Here is a 24,222-nt window from a genome sequence, read left to right as displayed (position 1 = left end):
AAACTGTATTCTCTACTATGAAGTCATCGCATTTTGACGGAATGACCGAAGCAAATTTTTAAACTAATATATTGAGAATTTAGAACATAGATATGTATATATAAATAAATAAATAGTGCACAAGCAATTCAATGTGATAATGTAAAGAATATAAAAGGGCACGAAGCAGATTAAATACTTGTTCATTCTTCAAAAGCAAAAATATATATATATATATATATATATATAATAAAAATGCATATCGATAAAATATATTTTAAAAAACGTAATATAATTTTTGTTATTTGTCAGTGATAAACGTTTCAGGTTGGCTTTATGAAATGTTTTATTATTTTAAAAATTCAAACAGAGGTGTGTAATTTTCTTTCTTTTTCATTTGTTCTGTAGGTGAAATATTCACTGAATAATGTTGAAAATGATTAACGTATTTATGGAAAAAAGTCAAAAGCAAGGATTTACTTACCGAAATGCATTACCATTTTGAACTGTGACTAATTGGTGTGTAACATAATGGCTACTGTATAATATAAATATTCATATCGGTCACTAGTCTTTTACATGCACATTGTCCACAGATAGACAGACACAATACATAATTTAATATAGTAGCGGTGAAACACCGTTTATAACATTCCAAACCCGGGTAGCATCTTAGGCGATTATGTTAAATTTACAATTTGGATTGTTTAACCACACCACTAGAGTAATAATAATGGGTTACTGGATGTCAAACATTGTAAATTCTGACAAGTCATTTTCAGAGAACACTCGCTACATTTGTCCATTAGCAGCAAGAGATTTTTATCACTTTTTCAGTTATAGGGTACTCATTAAGATGGTGAAACCCTACCAGAGAGTGGGTCCACTGCATGGCTTTGATCCTACCACCAAACCATATCAGGCGAGCGCCCAACCGACTGAGCAAGATTCTGCCCCCTTCTCATAGAATCAGTACCAATTCGCCGACAATTTATTTGTTTAACCATATGTTCCGTAACGCTCAAAATAAGAATCATTGTCTACCGTACACTCTATATAAAAACTCCAACACAACGTGTTAAAACATGTGGAATTTAAAACACTACAGCTATAATACAGCTATAAGCACCAATACGGTTAGATGGCATTAAACGTATGCAGCAATAACTAAGGACATCTTTGGTTTTCAGCACATGAATTATTCGCTAAATTGATACTAGTAGCAATTAGACTATTTTGCAAAAGTGGCAAAAACAAAACATTACTATTATTGTATATTGTATTTTATAAATGATGATATTTTTGCTTACAAGCCACATTGTAGCACGTATGTAACGTAGTATCGTAAACACGATCACAAGCATAAGAGTAGGATGCTAATGATTTAAGGAACATTTTCATGATGTTGTCATCTGTGACCACTTAACCTCAGATTGGACCAAATCTGCCCTTTATTCCTGCACAAGACGGCCAAAACGAACTTCTAGAGAATACTCATTAATTGTACTAATAGGGTATGTTTCTGGACGATGACAAATTTGTCAGTGTCCGTTTGCATGTCTCTCTCTCTGTGTGTGTGTGTGTGTGTGTGTGTGTGTGTGTGTGTGTGTGTGTGTGTGTGTGTGTGTGTGTGTATTTAGCGAGTACAAATAGTCTACATAACGTACTAAACCACTATTAACATTGTCAAAGCTACAAGCTATGCCAGTACGTACACACACAGACAGACAAACAGACAGACATACCGGGTAATATCATTTCACGCTACTGAGAAATGCACACTTAAAAGGCCGCGAGGATACGTCCAACGCCGCATGCCATCACTGTATCACACACACAATGGTAGAAAATGGCGTACTATCTTAATATCAAACTGCTTCTTGCCCTTTTATATACCATGCAAATCAAGCGACATGCAATAATAGTTTATGGGGTAAAAATAAAAGTTAAATATTGATACTTTAGGGTGAAACTAATAACTGAAGGGTTAATTAATTCAATGATACCCCTTTGTTGTCGCACTACCTTTTATCGTTTTCAGTACTGAAAATAGGCCAGAGAATACGATCTGTTTATTATGAAACATTACACTGGCAAACAAAATATATACATAATAATAATTCATGATGATGATAATAAAAATAAAATAATACATGATGATGATAAATGATGAAGATGATGATGATAAATGGTCATGATGATGGTGACGACGATGATGATAAATACATAAATAATGCATGTACCGTTACACTCTTATATCATAACTGAACGTGGAGTGGATTACCTCTAAAACCAGTTTCAAAAGCATTGAGTTATCCGGTATATTACATTGGCAAATATGTGTGTAATAATGATCATTATTATTAGCAGCGAACTCGTGAAGTGATATACGTCATGGATATTTTATGTTTTATTCTTTATGTCTTCATTGTCCATTAATGCAAGCAGACGGTGTTTTATTTGAGGACATATTTAATGTCAATCATAAATAGAAAACTTCACATTAACTAGATGATTAAAGTCGCAAATCCTAATTGTTTAACACTACGGTGCATTTGTCACTATTAGAGCCATCTTTTTATAACTGAAATTAGATATTCTTTAGATTTGATTGTTTAGAGCTATTTACGGATATCCGAGATACTCCTGATCATCTTGGTGTTTGTAATACAGTGAAATACATTTTAGTAATTCGAAAACCGCAATACCTCTGAGAAGTAACGGTTATGGAACAGGTTCTAGTTTTATAACTTTATCCAGATGTGTAACATGTTTGTAGATTAATCAAACGTATTGTCTATTTTCACTGCTTTCAACTAGAGTCTGCCACTTTAAAGTGTATAGCTGTATTACACAAGAACGATAGACAATTGTTATGTCTGAAGAGCCGAATAATGCGAAGTTCTAATAACCATGTGTATCTTACCAAAACAATGGACTATATTTAATAATTTACATAATTTACATAGGACATAACAATGAGATTTACTTATGCCGTATGTCGTCCTCATCGACAAAAACTGTTTGACAATAAGCAAGCATTTGTTTCTAGAATTCCTTCCATGAAGTCAATGCAATAAAGAACTGCCAATCAACCCCCAAGGAGCTATGACCATATTATGTTAGATGACTGTGGCATCATATCATTGTAAATCACAAAATAATCGTATGCATGCAATGGCATGCGATCAAAACATCAACCTAAAGACACTAATATATTCCTAGCTTCATAAAACGTTTTTTCTGGCAACGTCTGGTGTAAAAACGTAAAAGATTACAAACACGCAGTGTGTTTTAAAATACATTTCAAAAGATGATAAAATAAATTCGCATTACATTCAAATTACAATTAATTTTACAAATTCATACATACCTCATTGAGGAGAAGAGATCTTTAAACATGTGTAAGACAAATACGGGCTTGTCTTCGTAGCTGACCCCCCACGGCGAGAACTCGTATCTGAAACAGACCAATCAATCATATAGTATCGCCCTCGGTGATGTCGTCGTTAAGCCATCGGACATAAGGCTACTAGGTACTTGGTTCGCAGCCCTTTACCAGCTCACACGCAGAGCGAGTTTGAACGACTCAATGGGTGTGTGAAAGACAACTACACCCACTTTTCTCTCACTAACAACTAACCACTAACCCAGTGTCCTGGACAGACAGCTCTGATATCTGAGGTGTGTTCCCAGGACAGTGTGCTTGAACCTTAATTGGATATAAGCACGAAAATAAGTTGAAATAAATAAATGAATCATATATTACAGTTCGCTTCCAGCAATTCGTATGTATCACAGAAACGTTCAGTTAAAAACTCGTCTCACCATATTACAAATACAAACACTTCGACAATTTTAATAAACTGACGTGTTATCGCTATCAACGGTTATGGTTGAAAGAATAGCGTAGCCAGAGGGGTCTATGAGGGCCACTCCCCAGTCACACTTATTGTTTTCCGAACACGGTTTTATAGTTCACTGTTGCCCCATAACACCACTCATAGTCAGTGTGTGTGAACCGTCCCAACGTGGGTTAAAGTTTGTTTTGTTTAACGACATCACTAAAGCATAATGAGCCCACAACCGACTGCGCATCAGCCGGGCGCTTTACCAATGAACTTTGTTCCACCCCTTCACAATGTGTCCCAATGTGGGTGTCTAAAATGTAACATTCTGGCTGTACCAATGGATCAAACATTGATTGCGAGAGAGATATGTCCTATGGAAATTGCAGCTGACTTACTGCGTGACAACTGAAACATTGAAGTCGGTGGGTGAATCTCGCACACTTCCTAGTTCTTCCTCCGAACACTGGCAGTGGTAAGACATCACTTCCAGCGCCACTTTGTACTTCTGTTCCGACTTCCAGATCTTCTCATAGAGCTGCAGACAAAACGATAATATTCATATCAAGACGTCCTTCAAATTCTCTTTAGTGAAACATTGTTCAGGTTACTGGATTAATTCATAGAGCTGCAGACAAAACGATAATAGTCATATCAAGACGTACTTCTAATTCTCTTTAGTGAAACATTGTTCAGGTTACTGGATTATATCAAAATTGTTCTTTATTGAAACATTCGTTGGAAAAGTTTTAAAAGTTTGCTTTGTTTAACGACATCACTAGAGCACATTGATTTATTTATCACCAGCTATTGGATGCCAAGTATTTTGGTAATTTTGATAAAGTCTTAGAGAGGAAACCTGCTACATTTCCCCATTGGTAGCATGGCATCTTTCCCACAGACAAAATAGCACACACCACGACCTTTGATAAACCAGATGCGTTGCACTGGCTGGAACGAGAAATAGCCTGATGGGTCGGCCAACGTGGACTGATCCAAGACCGACCGCTCATCAAGCGAGCGCTTTACCTTTGGCTACGTCCTACACCCTCATATATAAATCCATGATTTCAGTATCATTGCACTGTACTTGAATACTTTTTCATATCAATACTACCAAAACATTTCTTAGGGCGCTTATGGGCCAGTCAATATCAAAGGTTGATTCGAACTGACATGCTGACCTACTTTAGCAGTAATATCTGTATTAGTCATTGACAACATAACCATTAACATTCCTCAAGAAACAAAATAACGACAAATCCAGTTGATGGGGTGGTGTATTTGGGTATCCCTTATGTGCTGAGTTAATTATTACAAGCATGAGTTTCTCACCTTTGCGTGGTGCAAGGCCAGCCCACAGTATATTGCAAATGTCTCAAAGGCTTCTTCGTCCGTCCGTGAAAATGTTCCATTCAATTTGTTCACCATTTGCACAACCCCGATCACACTGCAATGTGTACAGAGTTATAATCAATTCTTATCCTTACCACATTAAATCAACACGTAGAATCCATAAATACTGCAACGTTTATCTCGATTTAATGTCCCCATAGTTACAGCTCGTATCCAATATTTTGGGAGCATCCCACTCCCTCCATCAGGGTAACGTAATTCTCTCAACTGTCTTTGTAACGTCCATCATCGTTTAGAAATAGCTGTTTAATAGAATCATATTGAACGGCTATTCCTATGTGAAGATAATCAGTACAAATCTATGGACATCAAATATCCATGGGATGTCCATCTTCACTTCAAAATAGCCGTTTGATAGAATTACATTGACAGCTGAGAGAATTACTTTCCTCTGGTGAATGCAGTGGGATGGGATGTTGCTTAAACACTGAGAACTAATTGGAACTAAAGTCATGATTCAGCAGAAGTATTTAATTTTCCCGACCTGGGATTTGCATTAAGGGGATATACTTTTGTTTAGTTAGTTAATATTTTTTCACGTACCTTGGGCATATGGATAATATTATACCAATGTGTGAAAAAGAAAAGAAAAATAACATACACAAACAAAACATAAAGCATACACATAGTTCCAATTACAAATCGTATCTCTGCACAAAACATTGCGAAAGGGTCATTTTGACATGGTCGTGGCTGCTACCATTAAGACCTTACATGCACTGTATGCTGTTGACACCTACTCCCCAGGACAATAGACCCTTCCTAATCTGTCTACAGGAGGACTGCCACCCCAAAGACTAAATCTACTGAGCGTTTTCACTGTCCATGATCAAGTCATCGGTATTAAGAACTGTACGTTCTGGGTTTATTTCACATTACCGGCTCCCACCAAAATTGAGGTTTTTAATGACCCATTGGTAACTGTAAGGCCACAAATCCGACTCCTCCCTTATTAACCACAAACAACTAAACATAAACCACCCAATAGACAATCCAGATAGCTGAGGTGTGTGTCTAGAACAGTATTTTTAGTAGTGTTGGTATTAAGTTATCCTACTGGCAGTAGCTAGTGGGAATGTCCTTATTAGCTCAGTTTTAAAGCGCTGGACTGTCACACTGAGGGTCTCTGGTTTGAATCCAGTCAGTGGAGGTTGATTTTTTTGTTTTACATTTCGAGCCGACGTAGGGACTGGGTGTGTTCATAACACAAGAATACAATTATTACCCAGTCAGGACCCGTAACAGTTCAACTGCCCGTGGCCCACAGCTACGGGACGTAGCTTCACTTAAGATGGGGAAGTATGTAGTAGTGTTGGTATAAAGTGTTCCAACTGGCAGTAGCTAGTGGGTATTTCCCTATTAGCTCAGTTGGCAGAGCGCTGGACTCTCACACTGTTCGAATCCCGTCGGTGTAGGTTGATTTTTATGTTACATACGCTTGAATCGTAATTGGATACAAATTGCACATGGTTAACATGGTTATGTTTCTATAATAGAGAAAAATATAAACTGAACAAGAAATTAAAATGAAGGGCAAACTAAATGATGAAAATTAATATACTATTTTGCAAATTGTACTTACTTGCCCCGTATATAGATTGGCATACAAAGAATTGTTTTCGTTCTGTACCCGGTTTGAAGATCAACATTTCTAAAGAGAAAAAACAAAACAATATATTTTACAAAACAAACACAATACTAAAAAGGTAATGTTTACAAACTGATACCTCAGCATACTTTACATTTGGTGACCAATATATCGTTATTTCGAAACCTGTTAAGTAGAGAGCTCGTTCCACCACATAGGCAATTCCTACCGACTAACCGAAGGGGATCTCTTTCACTAGGATCTGTCGCGCCATCTCTACACGGTTATAACCCCACGCGTTGATAATTACTTCTTAACATGTTAAGAACACTTATAGAAAACAACGGTTTGTGTTGTCTAATGATACTGCTATCCTTGCTTGTGTATAACACATTTGATAATTCTGACACGTAGTCTTTAAAGGACACTGTCTGCAGATTTGCATCAACAGCAAAGCATCTTTTAAAGTATGCAATATCCGATAGACAGGGCGGCATATGTTATGACCCATGATACACCAATCATGGGGCACTGGTTAGGGTGAAGAAAACAAAAGAGTTGTTTGGTTTGTTTAAAGACACCACTAGAACACATTGATTTATTAATCATCGGCTATTGGATGTCAAACATACGGTCATTTTGACAGTTATAGAGAGGAAACTAACTACATTTTCATTAGTAGCAAGGATCTTTTATATGCACCATCCCACAGATAGAATAGCACATACCACGGCTTTTGATATACCAGTCTTGGTGCACTGGCTGGAACAAGAAATAGCCCAATGGGCCTACCGACGGAGATCGATCCCAAACCGAGCGAGCGCTTTACCATTGGGCTTCATCCCGCCCAGAGGAAAAGACAAAACAATGAGAGATGTATCAATTGTTATCAAATTCATTACCCAAGAAAATCCAGGCATTGCTATGGAACAATACCAGACAAAACAATGACAGATGTATCAGTTGTTATTAAATTCATTACCCAAAACATTCCGTAAGTCCAGGTATTGCTATGGAACAATAGCCGAAAAAACATAGACTAACAGTAAGAACATGTACGTGTCTGAATTACACACCTGTTGAATCGGTCGTCGCTGTAAGCGTCCTGTATATTGAGAATCTCACCCGTGGACGCAACATGACCTGCCACGCCCTTGTCCATCGGAAATCTGAAAGTACCAAAACAGATTTGTTATAAATTGTATATCTATATATTCCTCCTATGCCGTGGTGCAACGGCCCGAGTGTAAATAAATTATTGTCTTGTCTTTAAATGTTTAAATTGCAACAAACAAAACAACAAACAGGAGGAACATTAGGCCACACTGCTTGCCTAAAAAGATCCCCTGTTAAAGGAAAGTCGGTCAAATTTGCTTCAATGTGGAATTATTATACTGACATATAGCACTTAACGTGCTGTAGAGTATAACTTGGAAAATATGTTGGTAAAATTATTAAATTTGGATATATGACACTAAACGTATGTTACAAAATATGTTGGGGAAGATGGACGCAACCGCTTCAAAACCAAGTCATTTTAGTTATTATGAACAGCACCATTGGCTGTTAGTGTTACTTAATAAAATACGCTCCACTGGATATGTCCAAATATCTAGTAATACTTGTTAAGAAACTACCATTAAAGAAAACAGAATGTGGAAGTAAAGTAACAGAGAAAATAAAGGCACATTTGTTAAACGACACGTCAGCTTCACACACATAAACCGTCACAGATTTGAAACTACTCCCGTTCGGCGTCTATTATAGCTATTTTGACACTTGGTAATTTGTGAGAACGGAAACGTGCTGCGCATAATCTGAACGACAAAACCAAATTACATGACCAGGACCTCATCCCTGCATAACGTCTACGGAAAAGCAGCACGGTATTGTATATGCACTTCCCCACAGACAGGACAGTATTTAGTATGACTCTTTATTGTCCCAGTCGTGGGACATTGTTCGGGACGGCGATGGAATCCATGAACGGGGCTCGATCCTAAGAACCATCGCACCCCAGATGAGTGCTGGTATTACTGATCTCACACCACAAAGACGCCGATTTAATTTCCAGATAATTAACACCAAAATTCACAAGTGATGTATGCTACAACTAAAAACAAAACAAATTTCAAAAGCGAGTTAAATTGGATTAATTGATTAATTATGTGTGCTTCGATCTAATTTAGCTTCAACTACGCTCACCAGACATTTACATGGGGTATCTTGGCAGTACAAATGTTTGTGGTTAGAGGTTATTGATTAGTGAGAATACAATTGCCATAGAAACAAGCTGCTAGTTAGTGAGTGGGGACATGGAAGACAAGTTATCTTTGATGAAGCACTCAACACATGTTAATAATGGTTACACTGCGTCGGACTGTCAGTTAAAAAGGATTAGCAGCGAGGGATTTTTAGTTAACAAGGATTAGCAGTAAGTGATTGTTTTATATGCACCACACAGACAGGATAGTATATACCACGGCCTTTGTTTCACCGCGTTTGGAAAACTGGTTGGACCACGAAAAAGCCTAATGGGCCTACCGACGAGGATCGATTCCAGATCGTCCTCTACATCCAGCCCCCTAGGGGTAGTGGTTAACTGTTAGTAAGAGGCCGGTACTGGGGTGCTCTCAATGAGCCGTACAAACAAATGTACTAATCTGTACAGAGCTGGAGAAAACTCACACCTAACAACAAAGAAACAAAAACGATGTTAGTGTTATTTTTGAAATGAACCAAAACGCCAAAAGCACCCGTGTCGCAAACGTCAAACCTTATCTCCTTCTGCAAAACGGTATCCTCTGACGTTCCCGTGTCAAATATCCTTGCGTAGAGTTCTCTTGATTTCGTATCAAGTAAGAAGAGAGAGGCTCGGTCGGCATGCACTAGCGATTTTGCAAAATTCTGTACAAAGAAATGTGTTATACACCAATAATTCACATACAAATGCATTATGCATTCTCTCGTCACAACAAACACCATCTGTTAGATCGCTTCAGTAACATGCTTTCAGTGCATCGTCCTTTGTTTTAATACCAGTACACTCAACTGTCTTAATGTGTCTGAATCCAAAAACTTAAACTGAACACTTTATTCGATAACCAGTAATGAACGTTATAATTGTGTTCGGGCGTTTTGCTGTACTGGGCTATTGTATATTTGTGTGGCATTTATGTTGTAGTAATTCTCCGTTTAAGACATCAATACAACTTTGGGCGTGTATTTCGTTGTATTGGTTTCGTTTTATAAATTCGTTTTTGGTATAAACTTCTGTTCTTTTAAGGTTTTGTTTGCTTGTTCAACTTGTTTTCCAGTAGGAGGCTTTCGTCGTAACATAGCATGTGCCTACATCCTAACAAATACTTTCTTTAATGTGTTATTTCAATCATTTTCAGGGTAATTAATTATTGGTAACATGCACTGTCATTTGACACTACTTAATATGCACACATCAAATACATGTTTAAGCACGCTCTGTATGAAAGCAAAATCTGATGATGTTTGCACGAACTCGTACGTAAACAGAGATGTAGAGGTGAAAGACATTTCTAAACTACTTGTATAATTGCTCGAGATGTCTCTCCACATACTATGACATGTCATGTACTAATCAACTATGTGTATCATGTATGAAGTTAATCCGAACATCTACAATACCGTCAAATGTGAATGTATCGTGCCTAAGGAAGCTATATTATAAAACCCTTCTGAAAGTAAATTCTTGGAAACTGATTAATTATTTTCTTTTAATTAAGAGCTGGTTTTAAATAAAGCCATCATGGTGACAGTCATATTTACTTAAAGGTCAAGAATTTTTGCTCCTTCATTATAAAAACAGTGACTGATATTACTTATTGCTTTATTCGTGTTGTTGGTCTTCTTGTTTTTCTTGCTTTTGTGGTTGTTATTGTTTTTGTTATTTTTGTGGTATTACGAACTGTACAGATATGCTTTGACCTACGATTTAATAGTGAATTATAAATAAAATATACGAGAATTTGTGCTATTTATCGCTATATTTTTGTTGTTTGGTTGTTTGTTTGTTTTTCTTCTTCTTGCTGTTATTATTGTGGTGTTTTTGTTAATTATGAACTGTACATATATGCTTTAACCTACGAAGTTGTAGTGAATTTTAATAAAATGAGCGGGTAGATTTTCTATCTATTGCTTTATTGTTGTTTTGGTTTTGGTTTTTTTATTACGAGCTGTAGAGATATGCCTTGACCTACGATGTTGTAGTGAATTATAAATACAATGAACGAGGATGTTCTTCATTGAAGACTTCGTGCTCTACTCTACGTTTACTAAGGACTAAAACTTGGGGGGAATTGGTAGTACTGTAATTATTTTTAGTAAAGAGATGCACCGAATAACGCTACTAGAAGCAATAAAACGAATGGTATTTTGTGACAATTCTTCCGCATAATGTTACAGTAAATGTCAACTGCAAAAATCAGTCAGATCATTTTAAATATAAACAAAGAGATCTTAATAGACGTTTTACCTGTTTATCGATTCTTAACCAGAAATATTTTATTGTAATATAATAAGACTTGAATAGCATTTAATGGCATTATTCTGAAGTACTTTCGTGTACAGACTAGATATCATTATTTGGAAATCGCAAATATGTTTTACAAAAGGTAGTCTTATATTTGGCGTTCAACAGGTCACTATTGTTTTTATGATAAAATAACCTTTTTAGAATCTGAAAATAAGTACAACAAAACATATTTTAAGAATTATTAAGAATTCATTAAGAATTCACATCATTGATTAGTATATTGCTGAAATGTTATGTATAAAAACCACTCTGCTGTGCATTAGGCATTATTGTCTGTTTGACATAATTGCATTTTGTTAAGCTACATGTTTTGTGGCAAGCGAAATGCAGTTAGAGATTATGATTATTTCTAAAATAATATAAAAACACAATATTTGCGATATCCATGCATGGAGTATCCACTCAAAACAAACAAATTATGGCTATGCTATATATTCTGACCAGCATTTCAATTAAGCCCAAAATATGGCAATATTGATTGACAGCCTACGTTATCAACATTAATGTTTTTCTTTTTTACAAATGCTATGTACATATTATCTCTTTACATGTCAAGCGAATGCATTTATAAATTAACTATCGTAATATTGAAAAGGTAAAATATTACAAAGAGCACAACCAATAACATGGTCAAAGAGACTTTTGAAATTAGTTTTTAAATATGTGTGAGCATGTGAAACACAATTACTTATTGTTATAAGTCTATAGCTTGTTAAATCCCCAAAACATTCACAATAATAATATAATGTGCTACTAACATGCAAAAGCAAAAATAAATAAAATAAGCACTAATATAATGGTGAATCTATGATGGTGTCTAAATATCCGAAATATATGTAGGTGAGGTTGAAGAAATCGTCTTTGATACTAAAATCCACCAGCCAGTCCGGAAGACAACTTGTTCATCACTCCTATCCCATGCTCACCCACGACACACGGCAATTGTCACTCTGGATTCTGTATTTAAGGTTTTAGGGATTTTGTTTCAATTATTACTTATCTTATTATTACAGTTAAACATATTGGTCAATTGCCATTAAAACTGGTACATTATTCTCTCTGCTTGCTTCTAAAAAACAATGAACCAGTTATTTACATATATTGCGATTATAAGCTTTATTTATATGATGATTACATTAGTCTTTCATAAGGAGATGTGTTATAATTAGCATCCTTTGAACGTTTTTCTCTTTTAATTACTTTCTCTGGAGTACTGTCACATCTGGTTGAAGTATTTCTGATTATGACTGAAACGATATTAATGAGTTTGGTTTACTTTCCCTTTTTATTTAGTTTAGTGGTACGAAAATAGTACCAGCCGATTTTCCATTATACACAATCTGACCGATGTTGGTAGTTGACAAATACATATGACTTCCACAAGAGAGCCGTGACCATTTCCATGGACTGTGATCTAGAAACCTCTTCGGCAGTCGATTCGTCTGTCACACATTGAAGTACTAATTCACTTATCTTAAAATATCATCTGATACCAGCATATATAATGGATCCCTTTCCTTATATATATTTAAAGTATTTCGATTATTATATTTAATTTGAAATTAATGAAATAGTGATATACTGTTGTTCCTTTTTTGTATTAGTATTTACGAACGATTGAAAGATTTGTACACAATTTATAATTGGTTATTGTTATTCATTGTGGAATAAATGGCCGAAGGGAGGTAATCTAGAACAAGTCCAAGAATGGCGATCTCAGCAGCTCGATCAAAGGGAGCTAACCTTATCTCCTGCTGCTCATGTTGGTCGGTTTGCGGCGATTTCATCGCACTTGAACTACCAACATCAAAAATACGGGCGAACAGTTCGTGGTTGCGGTGGTCGACAAGGAAAAGTGACGCTCTGTCAGCATTCACCAACTTTTGAGCGAAATTCTGGGTTCAGCAACAAAACAAAATGTCTACTTTAACAAAAGAGCTATTAATACAGCCAACATACTACAAATGAAGAATTGTGCAATAAAACTAATAACAGTATCAACTAAACAAAAATCCTAACTAAGCTATTAAAGGGACAGACCCTAGTTTTTAAACACTACAGCATATGTTTCACTATTAGAGCTGTTTATGATCACTGAAATCAAACAATACTTATATTTTATTCTTTAGATTATCCATTTCCATAGAACCGAAGTGTTTCTGGTCATAGTGGTCATATTTTTAAAAAAAAGCACGTGCGTCTGAAAAGTAGTGGTTTATTGATTCGAGTTCTTGTCTATTTTTAAGGACATTTCCTGTTTTAACGTCACGGACTCTTCTTTCACTCTATTGTAATTTTATCCAAATGAGTTACAAATTTGTAAATTGACTAAACTTAGCGTCCACTTGTACGGGTTAAAACTAGGGTCTGCGCCTTTAAATAGGATGTGCTGGTTAAATTAGAATATATATATGTATATATAGTGATATTAAAGCTAACATTGTGATGATGATGATGATGATGATGATGATGATGATGATGATGATGATGATGATGATGATGGTGGTGGTGGGTGGTGGTGGTAGAGTTGATGTCGATGATGATGATTGTTATGGTGATGGATATGATGTTGATGACGATGACGATTGTTATCAATTAATTGGATACAAATCATAACATATATATACTGAAGTGCAGTACTGGTTTGAACACACACACACACACACACACACACACACACACACACACACACACACATACACAAACACACACACAAGCACGTACATACACGCATAAAATACACACACACAGAGGCACAAACACACACACACACACACACACACATACATACATACATACATACATACATACATATATATATATACATCAATACATACATACATACATACATATATACACACACATAAATACATACATACATACATACATGCATACATACATACACATACATACGCACATATATAAAGTGCATACATACATGTTAATACTTGGAATGCATTGTTAGTTATTAGCAAATTAAAACTAAAGTGTCATGAGTGAATCAAAATAATGAGTAACAAACGTTTTCGTTAAAAGTCAAGCTGTGTGTATTAAATCAAATATAATACAGCCAGTGTGAAGAATGTCGATATTTTGAGTTAATAAAACGCACACAATATATCTGACACCTTACAGTAGGAGAACGAGTTGATATAGAGATAAGAGGGGTTTACAATGCGTTTTCCATAGAGACAAGCTTACCATTATTTTCATTATGACCGTATCCATGCTAATGATATCCTGAAATATAGACCTGAAATAAATAAACGTTTGTTGATTAATGACGCCCTAGCAAACTGTTTAATCAGCGGCTATGAAGAGTCCAGCGTATATCATTATGATTACTACTACTACTCTTGGCCTAGGCTCTATTCCTTTATCATCGATTGTGGATGATCATGGACTGGCCAGTTTGAAGAAGAGGGAGACAGTGTAATTATTACTGTAAGCCACGTGTGTCTACTGTCATCTTTCATCTATGCACACTTGGTATAACAACAAATTGTACACACACAAATATATCATTTGGTATCAGTTCAGAAACAACCTTTGGCAGTGTGATGGTGTTGGATATAGCATTCGTGTTGTGATAAAGTTAAACGTTTATGTTTGTTTTGTTTAACAACACCACTAGAGCACATTAATCAACGGCTATTAGATGTCGAAAATAAAAATAAAGAATTTGGAAAAACACTAGGTAAAGCATCATGTATACTTTGTAACTGTCAACAGGAATTCGTTGAGTCTTCTTTGGCGCATCATGCTACCATGTACCTAAAAGATAAAAACATGTGTAGGTAAAATAAAACAAACAAACTGAGATCTAAGGTTTGGGGGATTATATTTCGAAAATAAATAAATTACTAATCATAATATGTTTGTTCATCAGATGCTCAATTACTCATAATATAAAATACTTAAATTGTAAACAGAGAATGTTTACAGAATTTCTGTTGTACCTAGTGCTATCATTCAATGATACGCGGATGTCATAAACATTAGCATGAATAATTATATCAGGTGTCCAGGACTAACCTTGGTACATGAAACGGGAGGTGGGGGTCTGGGAGGGTGTTATTTCATTACAAAAAAGTGTAAAAGCTTTCTATGTTTTGAAGGTGAATACCGCAATAAGCATGCATCACAGAACTCGTGCAGATAAAAAACGTAATGTCACAAACTGCTATAGCACTGACAAGCTGTTCTATGTTCTGCCTTTCCACCATCACAGTTTGTAGTTGTTAATCCTTTAAGATGGAACACACTTTACTTGTTCGAGAGTTACTCCCCCATCACCGCCAACATTTAGAGATTTCCTTTCTTATGTTCTTCTACTGCAGGCTTGTCCGCACGGCCGTTGTTGGCATGTCTCGGATAGAAGGTCCCAAGATGAACAGTCCATACGTTTGTAATGGGGGAAATTAAAGTGGAGCTCTCAAAATGTTGGAGGAAGAGGTAACGCTCACAGAAGTAAGGACATGTGTGTGTGATTAACGACACAATTACTGGAAGGAGGTGGGCCAATCGATCAGCATTGTAGTATGCATAGCATATGCTGAATAGTTTCTCAATGGCAAGACATCAGTTTTACATCAACCTTTGTACCATGCGCCATTTTAAAAGAAAGCCATATAGGAAAACTGATTTCTTCAGCTTCAAAAAGTGGGACGTGTTTGTTTTTGTTTTTTTGGGTTTTTTCTTCTGTCTTTAAGACTACTGTTAGTTATAACATATCTCGCTACTTCATCAGGTATCTTCATTTAAATAACAATAAACTGTAACAAGAATACAATGTATACAACAGCCATGCAGATTAACAATCTCAACTATTATACAAACAACAGAATATAAACCTAATGTACTAAACTGAAAGCATATTTTGTAGCACAAACAAGAAACGGATCGGGCAACAGTTATGATGAGAACATAATAAACAACATTATCTATACAATTATAAGTCATCAATGGTTTAGTCCATGAGCCAAGACCTCAAATTTGACCAATTAGTACCATCCGAGGGCACCAAACGTAACTATCTTTTTACAGTGGTATGTTATCTAGTTATCTAGGTATATCCGTTCATCCGTTTGTCGGTTCATCCGTTTGTCTGTCCATTTCTCTATTCATTTAAAACAAAAACATAGTTCGTGCTATAATGTTAAATATTCTAACAACGAAAAACGACCAAGACGAATCTATGCATGCTTACTTAAAAGTTGGACAACACTAACAGAAACATATTTAGTAAAGGTACATTTCCACAGTACGACTTCTACACACGTTTTGTGAAGGCGTGCGAGTGTATATGTCCCAGTTTACCATGAAATCTGGAGCTGTTATAGATATGACGTGTAAGTATTTGAGTTCTATCCCGACCAGACAAATAGCCTGCTACTAAATCGTAACTGCAAGTCACCTTGTGGAAATGCACCTTTAGTGTGTGTATATATATATATATATATATATATATACTCTTCAAAAAAAGAAACGCAAAAGGGTACAAATGGGTTATAACTCCGATTTTATGTTTCCTACCGGTTCATGCTTTGTGAATATAAGGTCATTGCATGTCCCAAACACATTCCCACGGTTACATTCGATAAAACGCAGCTACTGTAAAATAAAGTTTCAAAATGTGAATATTCGCAAAAACGCAGCCACGTGCAAACCATGTCACCACTGCACGTGCGTTGTCTGCACGTGCAACATGAACACCGACAGTATAAAAGTGCAGGGTGTTCGCTTGCCTGGCCTCTGTATCTGGCCGACAGTTGACAATCCAGGACATGCCACGTCTCAGTGAACCGCAGAGAAACAATGCCATCGGCCGACTAGACGCAGGCGAATCCAGAACGGCCGTTGCCAGGGCATTCCATGTGTCCCCAAAGCACCATCTCCAGACTGTGGGACCGTTACCAGCAACATGGATCAACACGTGACCTCCCTAGATCCGGTCGACCACGGGTCACTACCCCCGGGCAGGACCGCTACATCCGGGTACGCCACCTTCGGGAACGATTGACTACTGCCACCTCCACAGCCGCAGCAATACCAGGTTTGCGCAGGATATCCGACCAGACCGTACGGAACCGCCTACGTGAGGTAGGAATTCGTGCCAGACGTCCAGTTCGAGGTGTCATCTTAACACCACAACACCGTCGACTCCGACTGCAGTGGTGCCAGATTCATCGACAATGGCCTCAACTGCGATGGAGACAGGTGTGGTTCAGTGACGAGTCCCGATTTCTGCTCCGACGTCATGATGGAAGATGTCGCGTGTATAGGCGTCGTGGTGAACGTTATGCGGCAAACTGCGTGCAGGAAGTGGACAGATTCGGCGGGGGTAGTGTCATGGTGTGGGCAGCCATCTCACACACTGGCAGAACTGACCTGGTCCACGTGCAGGCCAACCTGAATGCACAGGGCTACATTGACCAGATCCTCCGGCCACACATCGTTCCAAACAACAACATTAATGTCCTTCCTTGGCCATCGATATCACTGGAGTTGAACCCAATTGAGCATCTATGGGACGAGTTGGACCGACGCCTCCGACAGCGACAACCACAGCCCCAGACCCTGCCCGAGCTGGCAGCAGCCTTGCAGGCCGAGTGGGCCACCATCCCCCGGGACGTCATCCGTACTCTGGTTGCTTCAATGGGCAGGCGGTGCCAGGCAGTTGTCAACACACGCGGAGGCCACACCCGGTATTGACTCCAGATGACCTTGACCTTGGTGGTGTGTCCTATCACTTACTCACAATGGACTTGAGTGAATTGTGAACAATCCTGCAACATTTGGTAATTATCGGACTCACCATTCAATAATTAAATCAATTCTCCAAATGTTACGACAATGTGGTTTTGCGTTTCTTCTTTTGAAGAATATATATATATATATATATATATATATATATATTGCCTGTAATACAAAACAACAAGCTACGAAAGTGGCTAGGTTAGTTTAGTGACTACTATTCAAGCAAAGCACACCCATATTGTTTTGAGCACTGACAAACAGAGGTGAAACAGCCAGCACCTAGGGCCGAACCCAAAACCCTAACGACAGTGAGTACCTCAGCATAGAACAGAGCAAGTCCACCCCAAGCAAGTATTTTCTCCGCTCCCTGTTCCAACAAAGCGAAAAGGTAGAATACATCAACCGTTGGACAGTATGTGTGTGTCTCGTTTAAGCATTTTGTTGTGCGAAGGTCAACATTGTACGATATAAATTATCTGGCGTAATATCAGGGGTGGATTTTCTGAAAGGCGTGGGACGTGTAACTTAGGCTCATTTACATAAAAAAGGGAGAGTGGTTGTGACGGAACATGCTCTTAATTTTGTTTTCGCCTGTGGCGATATTAATTGTTTTAGAAGGCCGTGTGCAGTTCCAAATTGCACTTATCCAGGTGGGCAACTTGTTACGTAATACTTCTGCGCGACGGTCATCGAGCTTTTCTAATACACACCCAGAGCAGGTGTGGAGGTCATGTGGCTAGTAGTTACGTAATATCTCCGGTAGTGCTGTTTATGGCCAGGGGATTGCTCGCGGAATGGCGACAGCCAGTCTGACGATCAGAGAAAAATATACCGACTCTGGTCGTGGTGGAAACTCACATGATAAGATTCGGTGCCGCGATGTACCCCCAGGCGATATTCGATTTATAATAAATAGCGAGTGTTTTAGAGTTATGAGGAGAACCAAAAAGGAAGGCTCCCAGGGAACGTTAGTCCGTTTGGACTTTGGTAAATATATTATTTCTGCTCTGTTGTATAACCTTGATGTGATTGATGTGACTTTTAAATATTTTAATACTGTATTATACCAATATTCTTTAGACAGTGTCTTCGGTCATCTGACGAAGTAAATCGTAGACTTTTGTTCTAACATTATACGAGTATTTGGTAATATAAAGCTTAGCCAGTCATCCTAGAGGACCTAGGTAAACTGTAGGTTATTGTCTTTATTGTGATAGAGGTACCAGTATTAATTCGGTGTTACAAGGTTACTGAATGAGTAGTTAGGGTTAATTAAAAATTAACCAGTTAGGAATAGAGCTGTAATTCCTTTATTAATTAAGTTCCCCTGGAAGCGTTTCTCAATTATCACACGTGTGGGTGTTGTGTCACGGTGAAGTGATTAGCATATTGTGTAAACTAGACACCTAGAGATTAACTAATTAAGTGATCAGTTCTGGGTTGTTATTATTGTTGTTATTAATTAACTACTGCGGCTGTACATTTGTCAGCGTAGGTTAATACAGATTCCAAAGTGTATTGTGTTTTTGTTGTGTTTTCTAGTGAACTAAACGTGCTATATTACATATACTTTATATAAGATCGTATCTCTGATCATACCTAGAGACGAGCCAAAGCGGGTATATACCGCCCGTTACAGAGAGATCTACTAGATATATTGTTAGGAGAGATATTTGGACAATCGTGTTTTATTCAGTTACGGGTATTATAGAATCCCAGTGACAGTGGTATCCAGACGTTCGTTTTTGTGAGGTGTGAACGTGATAGCGGCCTTGCACCCCGTGTCAAATCGATTTGAAGGGTGCACTTTTCTGACTAACTGCAAGTGGATTTAAAACTGCTTTGCCTACTGTTATAAAAATTTAAATATGATTGGCTGTGTTATCTGAACGCAAAGTTTTAGTTATTATTAATAATAGTTATGTGATTTGTTTTCCAACTTTTCCCTCTAACTCCGATTATTTTGAGAAGTGTTATTTTGTTTCAACATTTTGAAGATTGTTATTCCGCATCTACATTTTGAGAAGTGTGATTTTATCCTCTACTAAGTTTTTTCAAAAACGAAAATCTGTGGCAAATGTGCTGACTGGATTATTGATACTAAATATGGGAAAGGGAAGGTCCAGTTGGTTATTAGGTAGGTAGTTCACAGCGAAAAGGATGTCCGGGATGAGGGTGTCCGCACTAAATCCACCCCATTTATAGGTCTCTTGGATGGTACATTTAGACAAATTTAGTATTTAAAAATATCCTGATGGACGTCAACACCATGAACCACTCTGTATACTATATTTTATAATATTATTAATACACATTTAAAATGTTTTAAAGAATGTTGTACCCTTTCTACCAGTCGTGCTTAGATATTTTACTCTTATGTTTCTTGTCTACTATCACTTCTGTTGAGTCTGTTGAAAGTGGTCCACAGAGTCCAATGGGTTATAGTTAGTGTGTGATACAATTTCTATATCAACAAAACACACGTGAAAGTTAAAGAAAATATAGCTGTCGTTATTCACAGCGTGTTAGTATTGAGTCGCATTGTGAGTTATCGTGAAAGGAAAAGGATATAAATCTAATAATACTGGCTTTTACTAGACGTTACCTCAACATACTCAATTAGCATATCTGACCACATAAGAAGTAGAAGTGACACCTAAAAATATACCATCATAGATCATAACATCACATCTATACAGTGTCTACAGGTTTTCATTTGAGTATTAAATAGTAAAATACAGTATTAAATACAGTGACACCGATGTTCCATTTACATGGTACATACTATTAACTATAATTATTATTTTTATATGAACTGTCAACAGGCTTGCAGGAACCAGGAGTGTGGGTAAAGTACACACACACTACTTGAGACCAAACAATTTGCTTTTTTGTGTCCTACATAACAGCTGGAAAATGTCATCCAAAGCATTATTATTTTGTTGTGCATAAATTAAGAAACCATCTTTTAAGTCATCAAAATATGAGTTCGTTTTAAATCGCTTTTTCCCATCCTCCTCCCCACTTTTGTTATCTTTCATATGGGTCTGGTCAAAGAAATAAAATGACAACATTAAAATAACTGAGTGGCACCAAGGAAAGAGTACCGCTGGATGTCAGCTTTTGTCATCCTTCAAACCTTTATAAGATGTTAAGTATTTACAACATATTTGAGTGAAAATTTACAGCTGTCATTTAGTTATTGCCTTTTATGTAAATGTATACTATTTTAATATTGCTTATATATTGAATATACAACAAGTAAAATTGCTTACTTCTTCTTCTTCATCGGTGAATAGACTGTATTTGTAATTCTTATAGAATTCTACTACACCTGCAAAAAAGAATTAATGTAGATAATATAAAACGTATACACGTTATTTACACTCAATTAAATTGTACTCAAAGACTTCATTAGGTTCACTGATTGAAAGAAATACGGGATCACAAAAAGATCTAGACTGACAGCAGATAGTGGCTCTAGCCAATATCCTCATCCATGGTGTCAGACGTTGACTGTGTTGCTTACACTCAATGTCACATTACTGGCATTCAGTCTCACATTGTATCTTTATATTATATTCATACATTACTACGCTAGTACTTGTGTAGTAGTGAATTAAATTTGGTTTACACCAAGTGTTCCATTATAATACCTTATATATGGTCATGCATCTGAAATGCTTGGATACAATTTTTTTTTTAAAAACACCCCAATATGTTGGTATAACCAAAATTCATAATCAACATAGCACTAGTTAGGATAGTTAAGAAAATATCATTTACACAGTTTGACATTTAGAATTTACAGTCTAATGTTCACAAAAGTTGGTTTTAATTTATTGTCAGCCACCATGAAAATGCCCATTCGTGATGTTCTTTTTGTATACAATATACTAAGGAAATCTCTAAAAGTAGAATTAACCAAGGAAGTCGTGTGTAACTATATTACTAATCTATTCTTGTCGTTACGTTCACAGTCGACTATCAAGTAATACATCCTTATGGCGCTATTTTCCTTGTGCGAGTTTTTGTGAAACGATGTGGGCGCAGTGCCGACACACTTGGAATCGATTTTTGATGCGACCATTTGTCACGTTCCTTGCCCGCGTCTCTCCAAAACCCGCGCACATGGAAAATAGCCATATATGTTCGGTTATTACAATATTGTTATCCATTAACTGACACATTACTTACAATTTAAAAACAATAAATTGTAAATTTTCCAAAGTGTTTCTGGTAGTCGTAGTGTTTATAGAAGCTCAAATTGTATTTTGTGTGAAACAAAAAAGGTACATGCCTTAAAAATTAGAGTTAGTGTCTTTAATGGAATCTAATTGTAAACACACGTACCTATGACATTTGATCGTCCATCCATCAACGGCAAACCAAGAACTGCATGAGCCTTGCTATGCCCTGTTCCAAGTCCTTCTGGAAACCGACTATCCTGTTAATATAATCGTTTATTATAGGTTAAAGGCAACCAACACATTACATGACATAGATAAATCAATATACGAATAATGTAACGAATTAAAACACTTCACTTTTGAAGATCCGAAAAAACGTTATTTAAAAGCACGATTTGTTTCCATAATAATTAAAGTCATACATACAAGATCAATGGGTAAGTAAATGCACAGTTTAATCATATGCAGCAAACCCTGGATACGTTAGTAGTTATATATTTTTTTAAACTTGAATACAAAGTATACAAACTCAAAATGGTAGTTTTATTTTGGAAGTTACATCTGATCAAAATATAAATTTGACTATATAATACATTTGTCAAATGGTAAATTCATAATTTGTGGAAACTTTTAAGTTAGTGGTAACGCAGGCCTAAAATACCTGATACCAGCACAGTGTTGACAATGATTCTTGAGTGTATGCCAGTAATCTACGTCCTGTGCATGTTTTGATTTATTAAACTAGTCGTAAGACTGGCAGTCCTCATAGAGGCAACATGAAATAATGTTCTGTAAAGGACTAGCGAGTGAGTCATATAGACGGCATAAGGATACAACATTCTGTAAGATTTCCTAGAGAGTGGCAGTTCTCCTGTGGGTGGCATAAGAAGGATGTAACGTTCTGTTTTTTTAGGGAGTGGCAGTCCTCCTATATGTGGTATAAGATTAGTGGCAGTCCTCTTGAGGCGACACAAGGATATAACGCTCTGTAAAGGATATCCTAGGGAGTGTCAGTTCTATAGACAAGATACCTGATAGTAGTGATCCTTGACAGCAGCCACAACTTTGCTAAACTTGGCAGCAGCCACGACTTTGCTTGGTTTAGCCACGACTTTGCTTGGTTTAGCCACGACTTTGCTAAACTATATGTTTGTGTAGCAATACGGGTTTGATAACGGAACACGGTTTATTCGTTCCGATTAACTGTACCTTTAAAGAGACTAGTCCTAGTTTGCTATTTGTGATGGACGATTCCAACTAGTAGAGCTCTACTCTTACCAAAATAACATTTTATTAATTGTTAGGGATATTAATGAATGTGTATACCATGAGTTTCTGGTCGGAAACAAGTTTTACAATCACATCAAACCCGGTATGGTCTCTTTGGAGGTAGGGTTAAGTGTCCTGCCATACATGCCTACAGATACAGCACTTAATAATTATACTCTCTACTGTTGTAGAACGGCCAGAGTGTGAACACAGTTCTTAATTGTTTGGGTGTTTTGGGTGTTCTATTATATACATTGACCTACCGCGCATATATCCTTGATTCGAACGATCTCTTTTGTACAGGCGACGTGTGCAGCAACTGTCCGACCCAGACAAATTCGTTCTGCGCTGTTTTCAAACGCTTTACCACTGAAAGTAATACAGAACGTATTAATTACTTTAATATGTGTTGTCTTTTGTGGGTGGGCGTGTGTGTGTGCGGTTTTGTTGTTGTTGTTTTGACGGGGAGAGATGTTGTTTTGGCTCTTAAAAAAGTAAATTTGGTAGTGTCAGGGTTGGGGCCCTGATATCACTATATCATTATTTATTTATTTATTTGGTTGGTTTAACGACACCACTAGAGCACATTGATTAATTAACCATTGA

At 36.9% G+C, this 24,222-nt stretch overlaps 1 protein-coding gene across 2 annotated transcripts in view; it reads right to left on the bottom strand.

Annotated features, from left to right (window-relative positions):
- The window catches only part of LOC121375332 (probable 3',5'-cyclic phosphodiesterase pde-5), a 92,510-nt gene that overhangs the window by 25,368 nt on the left and 42,920 nt on the right, over positions 1–24,222 (bottom strand). For both annotated transcript variants that reach the window (XM_041502735.1, XM_041502736.1), the window contains 12 exons: positions 23,880–23,985; positions 22,511–22,604; positions 21,433–21,491; positions 18,474–18,524; positions 15,114–15,172; positions 14,600–14,651; positions 9,608–9,738; positions 7,908–8,000; positions 6,826–6,894; positions 5,163–5,277; positions 4,226–4,365; positions 3,353–3,439 (listed from right to left, as the gene is read on the bottom strand). In XM_041502735.1, the coding sequence (XP_041358669.1) occupies positions 3,353–3,439; positions 4,226–4,365; positions 5,163–5,277; positions 6,826–6,894; positions 7,908–8,000; positions 9,608–9,738; positions 14,600–14,651; positions 15,114–15,172; positions 18,474–18,524; positions 21,433–21,491; positions 22,511–22,604; positions 23,880–23,985 (1,056 nt within the window). The remainder of the gene's footprint in view (positions 1–3,352; positions 3,440–4,225; positions 4,366–5,162; positions 5,278–6,825; positions 6,895–7,907; positions 8,001–9,607; positions 9,739–14,599; positions 14,652–15,113; positions 15,173–18,473; positions 18,525–21,432; positions 21,492–22,510; positions 22,605–23,879; positions 23,986–24,222) is intronic.

Source organism: Gigantopelta aegis, chromosome 6, assembly GCF_016097555.1.
Source record: "Gigantopelta aegis isolate Gae_Host chromosome 6, Gae_host_genome, whole genome shotgun sequence".
NCBI lineage: Eukaryota > Metazoa > Mollusca > Gastropoda > Neomphalida > Peltospiridae > Gigantopelta > Gigantopelta aegis.
The sequence above is the reverse complement of the archived record's forward strand: the minus strand, read 5'-3'. Positions and strand labels throughout refer to the sequence as shown.